Source organism: Hemicordylus capensis, chromosome 16 (genome assembly GCF_027244095.1).
Source record: "Hemicordylus capensis ecotype Gifberg chromosome 16, rHemCap1.1.pri, whole genome shotgun sequence".
NCBI classification, from domain to species: Eukaryota; Metazoa; Chordata; class Lepidosauria; order Squamata; family Cordylidae; genus Hemicordylus; species Hemicordylus capensis.
The window spans coordinates 449,438-464,809 of record NC_069672.1 but is presented as its reverse complement, the minus strand read 5'-3'; the positions used below and the strand labels follow the sequence as shown (position 1 = coordinate 464,809).

Sequence of the window (15,372 nt, the reverse complement as noted above, 5' to 3'; positions counted from 1 at the left end):
CCAGGAGGGTGAGCAGGAGGAGGAGCCCCTGCTGGCGGAGAGGCCAAAGAGCCCACCGCCATGCCCCATCTCTCTCTCTAGGGAAGAGCCCCTCAGAGCCTGCTGGGGGGGCGCGGCAGAAGAGAGGGGGCCAAGCTGGGCAACGCTGAATCCACCAGGCAGGAGGGCCCAGGAAAGCCCCCCCCAGCGGGAGAGCGGTTGCTCCGGCCGGCCCCCCCCGGCCCCCCTCCAGTCTCCCCTGCACCCGCCTGGCCAGGCTGTTCCTCCCCGCTCCCCAAAGGGGACCACAGGCCCTGCAGCCGCCATCTCTCCCCCCCACACCCAGCGGCCTCTCCGCTTCAAGCCAGGATCCCGCCCCGCGCTTGCCAGGGCAGAGGCAGAGCCTTCCCAGGCGTCCCGCCTGCTGCCTGCCCACAGAAGGGCTGGCCCCAGAGGTGGGCAGGCGTGCCGAGCTGCCCCATCTGGACAAGTCACCTGCAGCAGGACTGCAGGGAGCTGCTGGACAGCCCCACCCCCCCCAAAAGGGGGGCCCGGCTCTGGCCTTGGGGCCGAGGAAGGGGAGGCGGCCCAGCCAGGAGGGGGGAGCGCTGCCTCCAGGCCGCCATGACCCTGAGCAGAGACCCCGCCCCAGGCAGCCCACAGAGGAGGCCAGAGGCCGTGGCGTTATGATAAATAAGGACATGATCGCTTTATTCCGTCCAAGACGTGGCAAGATCCCAAACACAACGGGAAGGACGACTTCCTCCCCGCTCAATACTGTCCACCTGGTGCAGAATGCTCAGTGCGTGGCGCGCCTCGGACACACCCTGCGCTTTCCCTTCATTTGGGGAGTCAACCAGAACCAAGCCAGCTTCCCAGAAGCTGCAGTTGGTGGCAGCCGCGGCTGCTCCTGAAACTGTAAACGGATGCCTTCGGTCCCCGGGGAGCCCACCGCCACGGACCCTCCTCCGCCGCTGCCGCAGCACCTTTGGCCGTGGGCCTCCTTCAGTGGCTCAAGGTGGGGGTGGGGTGGGGGGGATGTGCAAGGAAAGCCCCCCCGGCCTTTGGCTCAGCACTCCGTGGCTGCCTCTCCGGCAGCGATTGGGGGGGGGGCGGCAGAAGAACCCACCCCTTCAAGGGGGGGCCGGGGCTTTGCTCACCAAACCAAGCCCACCTCCCTGCAAAATACTGAACAGGATCAGGCCCAAGACCAGCTTGTGCCCCTTTGCTATATAGAAACAGACTTCCTGCCTGGGGGGCGGACATTGGTCCATCTCAAAAAGGGGAAAAATAAAGGGTCTCCTTCTTGCCTAGGGGGCGCCCCCCTTTCCCTCGGCAACATCACTCCGACCCCAGTGCAGAGACGCACCTTTTGCTCCCAACAGGTCAACACGGCTCCTTCCTCGGGTTCGTGAGGATGACCGTGGGGTGCAGAGACATTGGTCTGGCCCAGTCAGTGGAATGTCGGCTGAACTGCACGAAGCAGAAGCCCGGCGGCGGCGTGCAAGACGGAGAGGCCAGCCCAGCCAGAGAGCCCCCACCTCCACCCCACACCTTGAAGAATTCAGGCCGCCTCTCCAGACACTGGGGGGCCTTTCGGAGTCCAGAGACGGGGGCAGCCCAGCCACCGCCAGGGCCATTCCTGGCACGGGCCGGCAGCAGGCGGAGAAGAGCCAACCCACGTTTTTCAGAAGAAGGACTCCCCGATGCCACTGTTGTCCCTTGCCCAGCAGACCACACAGCTCTGCGCGCCCCTCTCTGGGTTCAGCTTCGGCTGCTCACTGAGTGAGAAGACGGCAATTCTTTTCCCTACTACCGTGAGTTCCTAAAAATATAGATAGATATATATTACTCTAGCATAAGGAAGAACTGGCTAAGGATAGCTACGCAGACTCCAGCGTTCCTCTGGTCCTCTTCCGGAGCCACGCCAGTGGGGGCAGCCCACTCCCCCCCCCCCCCCCGGGAAGACCCAGAGCAGCGCTGCTGGACTTCCCCCTTGGGAAACCGCTCCGGCCGGGGCCGACACTTCTGCCACTTGGAGGCACCGTCTCCGCCAGGCCTACGGAGAAACCATGCAGGGCCAGTGTCTGCTTTTCACGGGGCCCTCCACAGCCACTGGGCCCTGCAAGTCCAGCCTGGTGGTGGCGGCGGCGGCAGCCTCCCTGCCCCACAGGTGCCCATCTGCGCTTGCGGTGCTCTCCTCCGCCTCCCGGAAGAACTTCTCGTACTTGTCCAGATAGGGAGGCCTTTCGGGCAAGAGGTAGTAGTGGGTGGAGCTGACCTTCTTGCCATTCTCGATGATGGGCAGGATGCAGGGCACCTTGTGGGCCGAGCCCTCGCTGTGCTGCCGCTGGAGAGCTTTGCTGCTGACGTAGTTGGGGTCCGGGGCAAAGCTCTGGGTGGGCGGCATGATGCCGTTGAGGTACAAGGGCAGGCTTTTGGGGCTGGGTGTCCGGGAGTTGCTCCGGGGGGACAGGGGTTCTCTCGGAGGCACCTTGGGAGGCTTGTCCTCATCGCTGTAAGTGTGGGAGGCCACCTCGGCAGACCACCGCCGATAGTCCGGTTTGAGCGCCCTGGGAGGGATGGGGGCCCTGGGGGGCACCTCGGGCTTGTCGTCGTCGGAGCTGGGAGAGGCCCGGTGGAAGTGGCTCGCGATCCTCACCACCGGCTTGTTGAAGGACCCCGCAGGCCCCGAGTGCGAGCGGCGCAGGCGTCGGTGCAGCTGCTGGGGAGGTGGTGGAGGAGGGCAGGTGCTGGCCGCGCACCCCGCCACTGGGGCCGCTGCGGAGCAGGGCTCTCCGGCTTCAGGCCCCGCCACTGGGGCCTCCAGGTAGGCATAGTTGATCTGCCCACAGTCCCGGAAGCTCCGCCTGTCCGGGGCGGAGGGCTTCACGCCAGCAGCTCCACCGCCTTCGAGCAGGAAGTCCGTGTCGGAGCTGGTCAGGAACTCGACCTCCCGGTCCTCCTCCTCCTCCTCGTCATGCAGGGAGTCCTCCGCGATGGGCAAGGGGGGCAGAGGCCTGGCGCTCCGCTCCGTGGAGGGCGCCGGCGGCGTGAGAAGCGGCCCGCTCTTCCCCGGGGCGTGAGGAGGCGCCTCGTCGGGAACGCAGCCGGTGCTGACGGAGAGTCTGCCGAAGCCGGGGAGGGTGGGGGGGTCTCCGGGGCCGGGCCTCTCGCTTCCGGGGCTCCGCGGAGGGGAGCCGCCTTTCCGAGGCCGGGCCTGGCTGCCGTGCTGCTCGCTGGCCGGACGGAGGTCTGCAAGGGGCGAGAGGCAAAGCCAGCGTGAGCACCTGGTCCTGCACGGCAGAGCCCTGCGCTCCCCTGCTGGATGAGGCCAAGGCGGGGCCATCCCCTCCAGGCCCAGAGGAGCTGGCCAGATGCCCCTGGCTGGCTGGGAGCCCAGACAGACACACATACACCCCCCCGGCACCTGGTACCTCAGCCGCCTCCTGCCCCTGGCTAGCAGCCCTGAGTAGACCTCCCTCCTCCCTCCCTCCCGGGTGACACCCCCGCCCCGCCCCGCCCCGCCCCAGCTCCCTACGTCTCCCAAGGCGCCATCACTGGCCTTGCCTCGAGAGGCTTCCCTTCCACACGGTCCGCAAGGCAAGTCCCAGCACCTCCTCCTTCAATGGCCTCCCTGGTCTTCTCCATCTCACCCCCAGCCCAGAATGCGGGTCAGGGGGACAGCAGGACTGTGAGCGGGGGGGGGGGGGTCTGGTGCTGCCCCTTGGCTGAAGCTAAGCAGGTCTCAGGCAGGCCAGTGGCTGGAGGGGAACCCCCAGAAGCCTCGTCTCCACAGGACAGCCTGACACCAGTGGGACCCGCTGCTCCTGGGCGGGTCTGTGGCCCCAGAGAAAGACACGCTGCTGCCTGGAAGTCACGACTCGGGGAAGGCTGGGAATCAATCTCTTTCCATTGACAGGGACAGTTTCTTCCCACAGGGATTCTGGTCTCTCACTTACCCCGCTGCCTGATGCCCTGTGGGAGAGGGGAGGGGGAGGCAGTGGGGCACAGGGCCCACCACGAGGGCCCCCTTCTGCGCTCACACCAGGCACAGGGCACTCCACGCCCACTGAAGCCAGGGCAGCTGAACAGCCCCTCCACATGGGGTGGGGGGGCTGCTTCCACTACCCCAGCGGGAAATTTCTGGAACACCCCCAGCACCCCCCATGCAGGCCCCGAAGGGCCGGAGCGAAGCCTGTGCAATTGCTGCTGCAGAGGCCTCTGGGGCTGCCCCCTCGGAGAGCCTCTTGGCCAGAAAGGGAGGGAGGAGGCCAGGTCCTGACGCTCCCAAACGTGCCCTTGGAAATGTTCCCCTGCCCCGCTCCACAGATGTATCCACGGACAGGGTCCCACATTTCTATGGGGTCCTGGCCACAGACCTGCACAGGAGCGGCGGATAATACTCATGTCACGCTGTCCTGTGGAGATGGTTCTGTGCCTGCCTACAGAAGTCCACTGGGGAGGTCTCCTGTCGGCACCAGTTATGACCCAAAGATAGCCCTGAGTGTTTGTCAGGAAGAAATTCCCCGTCTTCTGGCCCTCTGAGGTGCTACTGTGAGGCAAAGTCCCATCACTAGAGGGCAGGCGAAGACCGGCAGAAGTCAGGAAGGCCTTGGCCACTTGCTGCAGAGACCAAGAGCCCCTCCTGCGGAGGTGCACAGCATACCTCAAGCCCTTTACGCCAGAGAGTGCTGGGAAGCCTCGAGGCACAACACAATGTTCAACGACTGGTGAGCTAGTCAGGGTGGGGAAGAGAGCAGTGGAGGCACCTCCCTTGGGGGCCCAGAAGGACGGGCAACGACACCCGAGGGACCTGGCCGCTCTTGGAAGATGGGCTTGTCGTGGCAGCCACTTTCGTGGCACGGAGCGGAGCCCATGGCTGGATGCACCAAGTGTGATCCTCAGCTGACACAGAGAGAAGCCCAATGGAGGGAGACAAGATGTCTGTCTGCAGGCGCAACTCTTCAGGCGGCCAACCAAGCAGGCTCTCGGCCACCACACAGGCAGGTTCAGACAGCTGTGGATGTGCCCCAGAGGGTGGGAGTGGGGAGTCCCACACTCCCCCCGGACTCCTCTGCCTTCCTGGGCCAGAGGAAGAGAGCGAGGTTGGCTCTCAAATCTGCAACTGAACACAGCTCCACTCTCATCTGAAACTGGGCAACTGTCCTTAGCTTCAATTACATTAGCGCAGAGAGCTGGTCTTGTGGTAGTAAGCATGACTTGTCCCCATAGCTAAGCAGGGTCCGCCCTGGTTGCATGTGAATGAGAGACTTGATGTGTGAGCCCTGCAAGATATTCCCCTCAGCAGGGGATGGAGCCGCTCTGGGAAGAGCAACTAGGCTCCAAGTTCCCTCCCTGGCAGCATCTCCAAGATAGGCCTGGGAGCGATTCCTGCCTGCAACCTTGGAGAAGCCGCTGCCAGTCTGTATAGACAATACTGAGCTAGATGGGCCAATGTTCTGACTCAGTATGTGGCAGCTGCCTATGTTCCTATGTACAAAACCAACCAGGATCGAGCCATGGTTTCAGATTGTTGGTCACAAACCAGCAGAGTTCAGAGGAAACACAGCTCCTCGAGCCTGGGCAATGCATGGTTCCAGAGGTCCATCCCAAACTCAAGACCGAGCTTCCGTCCTGCTTGGTGCACCTGATGAGGAGCTGGGGGGGGGAGCACACACCTCTCCAGCTCTCCGGGCTTTTCTCAAGAATCTAAACCAGGATTTCAAGGATTGTCTGCACTCGCCCCCAACGTGTTGGCCCCTGAGCAGCAGACTAACTCAGCTACCCCTCTGGAGGCACCGAAATGGCTCGCTTGGGCGGGAAGGAGGAGGCTCGGGGTTCCCTACAGGCAAAAACACAGCCGCCCTCCGCCTTGGAGCTTCCCCAGAGCACACCCCTCCCAAGGACTCACCAGCAGGTGCCCAGGGCTGCTGGGCTGGGGAGTTCATCCCATCGCAGGCCACGGAGACAGGCTCCACGCTGAAGAAAGAGCTGAAAGAGAGGGCAGGCGGGCTCAGCGGGGCGGGGCGGGGGGGTGCCCTCCCGCGGCCCTGCGCTCTCCTCCCCCCGCACTCACTTCCCAAGCCCAGCGGGGCCGCTCCAGCAGGCCTTCAGGGCCCTCACGCTCTGCCCGCCGTGGAGGAAGCGGCTCTTCAGCGGGGGGACGCTCCTCCCAGGAGCAGCGAGGCCTGCGGTCGACATCGTGCCCTCGCTGGCGGCCGGCTGCTTGCGCTGGGCTCTCAGAAGTCCGCCATCCTCGCCAGGCAACCCGCAACTTCTCCTCCCTTTGGAGAGGGGAAAAAGAGAGGAGGAGGCGGCGTCAGGACCGCAGAGCAGACAGGAGCGGGGTCTGCTGGGGGCGCAGCGCAGCTCCAGAGGCTCCCAACAGCAGCAGCAGCAGCTCCTTCTTGACCTGGCAGTTCCAGGTCTGCAATGTGGGGATTTCCCGGCCCGCCACTGCACCCCCGTTGGCAGGGCCAGGCGGCTCCCCTTGGGGCAGCCCCGTGGCCACAAAGCGGGCGAAGACTCAGCCTGGCAGTTCCGACGACACACACAAGCCACCCTGGCCAGGGACATTTATATCCCGCTCTTCCTCCAAGGAGCCCTGAGCGGTGTACTCCATACTTGAGTTTCTCCTCACAACAACCCTGTGGAGTAGGTGAGGCTGGGAGAGAAGTGACTGGCCCAGAGTCACCCAGCAAGTCTCATGGCTGAATGGGGATTTGAACTCGGGTCTCCCCGGTCCTAGTCCAGCACTCTAACCACTACACCACGCTTAGGAGTCAGATAATGGATACCTGCCAAAATCACCAGACTTGCTGAGGGAGGACCCTGTAGAGGGGAGCAGGGCAAGAAGAGAAAACAGGGACAGACCGAGAGACCAGGAGATCCAGGCAAGCTAGCCAGGCCTGTGAGCCTGGACTGGGACAGGGCAGTGTGGGAAGGGGCATCTCTCCCTCCCCTCCCCAGCTCGGCGGCCCCAACCAAATCCACCCCCCAGCTGCTCGCAGGTTTTTTAAAAAAGCTTGAAAGGTAGCCCAGCTCTCCCAGTCTGGCTTCTGCAGCGCCCCCCAGCCCCCCCCCCCCGCAAAGGGGCAGGCAGCAGGGGCAAGCGCTCCACCCCAGAGCAGAGCGCGCCTGGACGGAGGCAGGGTCTGCTCTAGCCCCTCCCTTGCTGGGCCAGATCCAGCAAGACCAGGGCGGCTGTGGGGACCACTGCTCCCTCTCAGGCATCTGCACATGCACACACTCACGGGGGTCCGCTCAATTCATTTGAGACCCGCTCAAGTTGGAGCAGCCGAAACGGGTGCTCCATCAGCCGAAATCCAAGTTCTGCATAAGAGGGTATCATGGCAATGAACTCCACCTGCCCAAGCTCCTTCTCACGACTCTCGGAAGGTACTTTTGTGTGTTACTCGCTTGCCACTGCATTTTATCCGGGTGTATCTTTATTTATCTATTTCTAGTGGTTGTCTCAGACTGAACAGTTCCTTGTTAGGAACTAGTACACATTTAGAAAATAAACCAGGGCTCCTGTCAGGAGGTCCCAAACCTCAGGGGCACACACGGGGTCTGTCTTTCCCTGTGTGCCTTGCCTGAGGCCCAGAGCGTAACTCTGGCCTCACCCTAACCCTGGCTGATATCCAAAGAACAGCAGGACCCTGGCTGAGCGATGCAGGGAGACCCCACCAAGATGGGGCTGTTGGCTGGAAAACTGTCCGAGCTACAGTTTGCACCACTGACCCATGGCCAGAAACCCTTTTTGAAACTGGTTTCCCATCCCAGTTTGCAGCCGATTCTTAGCTCTGGTTTACGGCACTGAGACGCAAGGTGGAAGGGGAAGAAGCCACCGTCAGTTCTGCCAACCCTAAACAGGGAGAGGGGGCCCTTCTGCCGCTGGGGGTGGGGGAAGTCCCACATCCAAACCAGATGCAGACCACGCCAGAAATCTGCCCAGGCCCGGGAGCACCACCAGAATCCAACTGTGCCTCACTCTGGAAGGGGTGGCAGGCCGTCCTCAGGGCAACGGAGAGCTGTCTTTTTGCTGCCCCACTTTTTAATTGGGAGAATCAGGCAGCTTCTCCCCCCCCACCGCCCGTAACCTAGTTTTGCCTACCTAACCGTCAAGAATCAGGAGTGAATCTCAGAAGCGACTCACAGCAGCAGCAGGAGGAGGAGGCACATTGCTAGCAGCCAAATCATCGGCCAACCCTGTTGCTGTTCCTTGTCTGACAACCGCAGGAGGGAGGGAGGGAGGGATGGCGTCATTTCCCCTCCCAGCCTGGCTGAGAAGGCAACCTGCCCGTTTGGAGGTGGCTCTGAGCCTGTCCAGCTACTTCAGAGCTCAGAGCAGTCGCAGGGCCCAGGAAACCCCTGCAGCAAAACACACACACACACACACACCCCAGATGGGCGGCCCGCAAGGATAATCCACTTCCTGGAAGTCATAAAAGGCCACGCTTTGGACGGCTGGTTACATCACTTTAAGTGCAGGTAAACGCCAGGAAATCCGGATCTCCACAAAACACACAGATTGCCACAGACCTCTGGGGGTTTACAACCGCTTTGTCATTTCCTCTGCATCACGAATGCTGCCCTGCTGATAAGCTTATTTTGTTTGCTTTGTTGCTTTTAATTAAAGTGGCCAGCCTACCCTCCTACACACATCTCTGTGTCCTGATATCGTTTGACCGGTGGGATCTGACCGCTTGCTCACCCAGAAGAAACTGCGACTGGCCCTTTGCAAGCAAGCTGCCTCCTGCTCCCGAGGTCCCTATCATCCTGCACTGGCTGGCAGCAGCAAGCCACAGCCTCTGCCTTCCCCAGCCCCGCCTTTCACTCTGCCACAAATGACGGACACAGGAACACGAGGGTGGGTGCCCCCCCCCGCCCTGACTTTCACAAAACCTGTTGCCGAGTAACCGGCTGACCCCGCCTGCAATCGGTGCCTTGCCCAAGGTGGGCCTGGGGGAGCCTCGTGGCCCCACGTTCTGCCTGGCAGCCCAGCGCTGAGCAGACCCCCCGAACTCCGTCCTCCCCTGCTGACTGAGCAAAGCACCTTTTTAAAGTGGTGATCCCCTTTATTTGTATCTATGGGAGCCGCTTTGGGGACTTTTGATGGAAAGCGGCATACAAATATTGGCCAGCCAAGCTCCATGGATGCTGCTGAAGGGAGGGAGCAGGCTCTGCCCCTGCCCCGGGCGACCCACACGTGATCTGCATACTCCCCCCCCCCCCCACCGCCACACACACACACAGACACACTGCCAGAAGTCAAGGCATTCAGATCCCAGGAGCCAGATCTCTCGGCTGCTGCCTGGGTCGCCCTGGGAAGGTGTGGCACTGGCAGGTAGGAGGGGCAGCCCCCCATGGAGGAACCCCCTCCCAGGGCTGGAGGGGTGGGAGGCGGCTTGGCTAGCTAGCAGCTGTGGCCGGCGAGGAGGAGGAGGAGGACGCAGCAGCCGGAAGGAGGGAGAGAAGCCGCTGGGCCAGGCCATTGGATCCTGCCAATGGCCAAACGAGGGAGGGCCACGGGGGGGGGGGGGGTCTGTGCCAAGGGAGGGAAGCTGCGCTTGGCAGCCCATGGAGGAGGCCAGGCCCGTCCCTCCCTCCCGGAGAGGCCCCCTCTGCCAAGGGGCCCGGGCCGCGCAGCCCCCCACCCCACCCCACCGGCTCTCTCCAGCAGCCTCTCTCTGCGGAAGGAGGCCCAGGACTCTGCTCTTTCGGAAGGGGGGAGAGCGCCTTCCCCGGGGCCTGCTGCCAGCCCCATTCCCGAGGCCTCCCACACTCCTGACCAGAGCACCGGTGGGGGGTGGGGCGTGCAGAAAGAAGCTGGGCCTGGCGGGAATGGCTGCCCATGGAAGAAGCCCTGGCCGGAGGGTCTCCCAGCCGGGAGCAAGACCAGCTCTTGCTGGCCCAGCAGCAGCAGGAGGTCACAAGGGGACCAAAGAGCTGGGCAGGCCAGGCGTTCCCCTGCCAGTCTGGCCTGCCTCCCCCCCCACACCACCCTGCCTCAGGGAGGGGAGCAGGAGCCTGTCGCTAGAAACCCCCAAGCGGGACGGCAGTGAGGAGCTACCCTTCTGCACGCGCGCACACCCCGCAGCCTGAGAAGCAGCATGAGGGGAGGGGCGGCGGCGGGGGGGGGTCAGGTCTGGACTAGGATCTTAGCGAGAGGGCAGGGAGCCTCCGGCCCAGCCCCGGCCGTCCGGAGGCAGCCCCTCAGCCACCCTGCCTCATGGGGAGGAGGACAGGACTGGCCTACCTTACCAGGCTGCCCCCCCCCATGAGGGAGCACTCTGCACATGCTACGGAGCAATTAGTATGAGGGGGGCTTACACCTGCTGCCCACAAGGACCCCCGGTTGGCTTCTGAACTACCCCACACCATCGTCAGTGGCCCCAGCAAGCCTCCCTGCCAGAAGGAGCGGAAGGCCTGCTGGGCAGCACACAGGACACACTGGGCCGGGCCCCTCCTGTGGGGCAGCCACAAGGCTGGCTGGCAAGCAGGGGCCCCCCTCCCCAGAGAGAGAGCCAGACGGCAGGCCAGCCCCACCCTCCCTCCCTCCTTCCTCACTGGGCCAAGAGGCCCCTTTTCCACGGGGTGGAGGGCGGCTGTGGCCAGCGTGCCCTTGGGGGGCAGGGAGCCCTTGCAGGGGCTGACCGACAGCTCTGGTGGGGGACTGGTGTTGAAAAGCGGCCGGTCAGTGTTGGGAGTAGTGGCTGGTCCTGCTCTCCCTAAAGAGTCCTGGGAAGGGCCACCTGAATGGCCTCCCCAAGGAGAGCTCTTTGCTTGGTGCCCCCACCAGGGCTCCCGCACTTCGGGGGCAGGGGAGGAGGGCCAGTCCTGCTGGCTTCTCCACATGGGAAGTGGGGCTAGGAGGGATCTCTGGGGACAGAAGAGCTAGTCGCAGGTGAGCTGAGCGGGCCCTGGGCAAAGAGGAACGCCCCCAGCCAAGGGAGACAGGGGGAGGGGGGCGTCTTCCTTCGCCCCCAGCTTACCCTGCAGCCCTGTGCCCAAAGAGTAAAGCCAGGAGTGAGCGCCCCCCCCCCGCAATCCAGGGCTTCTTTGCCTGGAAAGACCCTGCTGGCCCCCCCCACCTCATTCCTCCTCACACGGAGGACACCCCTTGCAAGGCAGCATTTGGGGGCCCAGAGCAGAGGCCTCCCGTGTCTCCCCCCCCCACTGAGGGGAGCTGCTTTCTTCAGGAGCTCTCTACTTCCCACACAGGGGCAAGAGTGGGGCTGAAGCCCGCCCCCTGCCCCCCAGCCAAACAGGCCAGCCCATCAGACAGAGACCAGCAGGGGCGCCTGGGCAGCCCACCAAGGCCAGGCTCTGCCGCTGAGGCTCCCAGGCCCTTCTCCATCCCAGTGAACCTACCAAGCCCCAAACCTCCGCAGGGAGGAGGGAAGGCTGGATGGAGGGGGCTGCCCCTCAGGAAGGAAAAGCACGTCAGGAGGCCAGGCTGCTGCCTGGGAAGATCTCCTGGGCCATCCCCAGTGGCCCCGGAGGAGCAGAGCTGTCTCCCGGATCTGCCTCACCAGGCAGGGAGGGACAGAGCCCCCCCCCCGCCCCCCCCCCCCCGGCTGCAGCTCTGCTTTGGCGGAGCAGAAGGCAGTGCTGGGCGGCCGCAGGCAGGGACACGGCCAGGCGCAGGAGTCCAACCAACCGGCCACCCTCTGGCCTTGTCGTCACGCCACCCCCCTCACCCCCCCCACACACACCAGAGTGCCCCATGGCATTCTGCAGCCCCACAACCAGCGGCTCCCCAGCCTGGTTCAAGAGATGCCAGAGTTTGAGGGAGGCGGCAAGGGGGCTCCCCAAGGCGCCTCCCAGGGCTCAGCCGCGCACGGATGCCCAGCAGGCAGAGGGTCCCTCCGGGAGGCCCTGGAGAGAGCGCGCTGCTGCCAGCCATGGGGGGCCGGGGCAGCCGCTTCCCCAGCCCCGGGGTGGTCCTCACGGCACCGGCAGGGAAGCCGCCTCCCCGCGCCCCGGCGCGAAGGGCAGCCAGCCAGCCAGGGAGCCGAAGGGCAGCTCCGGACGGCCAGGCAGCCGCTCGGCAGGAGCAGCAGGAGGAAGCAGCTCCGGCGCCGGGCTCAGGCCGGCGGCTGCTGCTGCTGCTGCTGCTGGCAGTGACTCATCGCGACAACCATCCGGCAGGACCTGTATCGCCCTCCGCCTCCGCCTCCGCCTCCTGCGGGTCGCCCCGCTGGCTGCTGCTGCACCCGGAACACGGGGAGCAGCCTCCGCCGCCAGCAGGCTGGGCGTCCGTCAGGGAGAGCTGCGCGGTTAACCGTGCAGCCAGCTCCACCGGACGAGCAGCCAGGCAGCGGGGCTCCCGTCCGCGCTGGGGCGAGTTGCAGCAGCGGGAGACTCCCCCCCCCGCCGGCCTCCTCCTCCTCCTCCTCCTCCTCCTCCTCCTCGCCCGGACGGTTGCCTGGCGCCGGTCCTGTCCTGCCTGCGCGGCAGGTGCGGGAGGAGGAGGAGGAGGAGGAGGGCTGGCCCGAGGGGGGTCCGCGGCGATCGGGGGCGAGCGACGAGGAGACTAGCGCCCCTTCCCCGGCCCGCCTTCCCCCCGACGAAGCCCCCTTCAGACGACCACCGCGTGTCTCCGATCCGCCCCCCCCCCCATTCCGCGCCCTTCTCCCTGGGAGGCTCCCACTGATGCGCCTCGGAGGGGCTCCTGTCCCAACTCGGCACCCACCAGGAGACGCGTGTACACCGGTCCACAAGAGCGATCCCCTCTCCTCCACCGTTCGCGTGTCGCCATGGCAACCGCCCCCCGCTTACCCAGAGAGCAGCCCCGTAGCTCGGCATGTCCCTCCCGGGCGGCTGCTGCGGCTGCTGCGCACGCGCTGTCTCCCAGCGGCTGCTCTTCCCGCAGCGGCTGCTTCCCTGCGAAATGGGGCCGCCGCTGCTCGCCCGCCGTAGTCCTCCTTCTCGGCCAGGGGGCGGGGCCAGGGGCTTAAAAGGGCGATGACGCCGCAGAGAGCGGAACGGAAGGGGCGGGGACAATCCGGGGCGGCGGCGGAGAAGCGGCTGGGCTCTCGTCTCCTTCCGCTGGCCTGGCCGCCCTCCTCAGGCCGCAGGGCCGGCGGCGGCGGCGGCGGCGGGGGGGAGCCAGGCGGGGGGGCAGGGGGGGCCCTCGGCGGCCGTCCTCGTGCGCGGGGCGGGGGTCGCCGCGGGGCGGGGGTCGCCTTCCCGGGCTCCCTGGAAGCCCCTCGCGGTCAGCGGCGGCGGTGGCGGCAAAAGCCCCTCCGTCTTGCTGCAGCAGCAGCGTCAGCCCCACCCCGACCCCGCGGCCTCTTCTTCCTCCTGTTGGGTTCAGAGTCGGGGCTCCGCGGCGCCCGGCCCTGCTCGGCTGCGGCAAGGACGCCGGCAGAGCCCTGCGAGGAGCGAAGCGGGCCCAGAGACCCCCCTCCAGGCCGGGGGGGGGTGAGGAGGGGGCGCCTGGCCTCGTCTCTGCTGCTCGGCCAATGAGTCTGCCAATGGGGGCGCCCCCTTCCAGGGCTGTGGGGCGTGGCGGGGGTGGGTGCTCCCCTCTTCCGAGCCCCCTGGACACCCCACACCCTGTGGCGAGGGAGAACTCGCTGCTGCTGCCCCCCATTAGTTTCTTGGAGTGACCCCAAGTCTTGATACTCCGAGAGAGAGAGAGAGAGAACCTCCACACCCCACACCCCCGATAGGCCCCCTTTGCAGGAGCCGCCCCACAGAGCTGGAAACCCTTCTAAAAGGGAGCCACTGGGGGGTCTTCCACACCCAGCTTCTAGTTCGCTGCTTCTCCGGAATGGACGCTGTGTGTTCATATCTATATCTATCTATATCTATCTATTACCCCGAAGTCCCTGCAAGCTCTCAGGGAGCACTTCACACACGATTCTGGTTTTTCACTGCACATTATTAAGAGTGTAGCCTGATTTATATCTGGAGTTGTGTTTTTTTTTGCTTTTAAAATTTTTATTGATTTTTACAATATCTTAACAATCTCGTTACATCCAATTAAACAAATGTTGACTTCCGCTCACCAATTCGGCGCAAATCACTAACTATACAATTCAACCATTGAATTTTTTACTCTACTCAACCTGATAATATTACTAAATTTCAAACCCTGTTGAAAAATCAATATTAGAAAAATAGTTCTTTAGGCATAATAAGAATGGTTTCCAATCTTCTTTAAAACATTCCAAGTTTTGATCTCTTATCAGTACTGTAAGTTTTGCCATCTCAGCATATTCCAAAATTTTTATCAACCAATCTTCGTTTGAGGGCAATTCATTATCCTTCCATTTCTGCGCATATACTATTCTGGCCACCATGGTTGCATACATAAAGAATGTTAAATTTCTTGTGGAAAACTCCCCTTGCGTTATTCCCAGCAGGAAGGATTCTGGTCTCTTAGGAAATGTCATTTTAAATTTTTTCTTTAACTCATATATCATGTCCCAAAAGGCCTTTGCCTTCCTACAGGACCACCACATATGGAAAAAAAAGTTCCTTCACAGTGTCCACATTTCCAGCATTTGTTTGAAACATTTTTATACATTAATGCTAATTTTTTAGGTGTCAAATACCATCTGTACATCATCTTATAATAATTTTCTTTTAAAGTATAACATGCAGTGAACTTTAAATCCATTTTCCATAATTTTTCCCAAGCTGCCATATCTATATTATGACCCACATCTTGAGCCCATTTTATCATAGCTGTTTTAACCACTTCATCTCTTGTCTCCTCCAAAAGCAACAGCCTATACATCTTAGAAACTAATTTTTCATCATTTTCACACAGCTCCTTCTCAAATCTCAACATTTGATCCTCAAATCCAACTTTAAGATCCTTCTTATAAACTTCATTTAACTGATGATACTGAAACCAATTACTAACCAAATTTTGTACTTCAATTAGGTTTTTTAATTTACAGCCCTTTTCTTGGAAACATAACAAATCCCTATAGGTACCCCATTCCGGTTGCATATTTATCTCTTTACGTGCTAAAGCTTCAATCGGGGATAGCCATAACGGAGTTTTAGGTTCCAACCATTTTTTATATTTTACCCACACTCTCATTAGACTTCTTCTTACATAGTGATTAAGGAAATCTTTATGTACTTTACTTTTATCATACCACAAATATGAATGCCATCCAAACCTTCTATCAAATCCTTCCAGATCAAGTATTCTGGGATTTCTTAATGTTATCCATTCTTTTAACCACATCAAACAAACAGCATCAAAATACAACCTTAAGTCTAGCAGGATAAGACCACCTCTTTCTTTAGCATCCGTTAAATTTTTAAAATTAATTCTTGGTCTTTTCCCTTGCCAAACAAATTTGGTCATGTCCTTTTGCCATTGCTTAAAACAAGTTAAAATATTAATTATAGGAATAG

At 61.8% G+C, this 15,372-nt stretch overlaps 1 protein-coding gene across 3 annotated transcripts; it reads right to left on the bottom strand.

Moving 5' to 3' along the window:
* Window positions 1–663: 663 nt before the first annotated feature.
* On the bottom strand, window positions 664–12,925 carry ERRFI1 (ERBB receptor feedback inhibitor 1). 3 transcript variants are annotated; one of them, XM_053281420.1, is made up of 4 exons: window positions 12,769–12,925; window positions 6,059–6,266; window positions 5,894–5,973; window positions 664–3,234 (listed from the first exon to the last, which is right to left on the bottom strand). In XM_053281420.1, the coding sequence occupies exons 2-4, from the start codon at window positions 6,181–6,183 to the stop codon at window positions 2,039–2,041; spliced, it is 1,401 nt and encodes a 466-aa protein (XP_053137395.1). In that variant the 5' UTR covers window positions 6,184–6,266; window positions 12,769–12,925; the 3' UTR covers window positions 664–2,038. The 3 variants fall into 3 exon arrangements, with proteins under 3 accessions (XP_053137395.1, XP_053137396.1, XP_053137397.1); XM_053281421.1 differs by having other exon boundaries at window positions 12,683–12,788; XM_053281422.1 differs by lacking the exon at window positions 12,769–12,925 and adding an exon at window positions 8,099–9,224.
* Window positions 12,926–15,372: the final 2,447 nt, after the last annotated feature.

Coding starts and splice junctions, on each gene's coding strand:
- ERRFI1 (XM_053281420.1), bottom strand. CDS start 6,183: ATGTCGACCGCAGGCCTCGCTGCTCCTGGGAGGAGCGTCCCCCCGCTG. Junction 5,974..6,058: donor GGCCCCGCTGGGCTTGGGAA/GTGAGTGCGGGG, acceptor CCTCTCTTTCAG/CTCTTTCTTCAGCGTGGAGC. Junction 3,235..5,893: donor GCAGCCCTGGGCACCTGCTG/GTGAGTCCTTGG, acceptor CGCCCCTTGCAG/ACCTCCGTCCGGCCAGCGAG.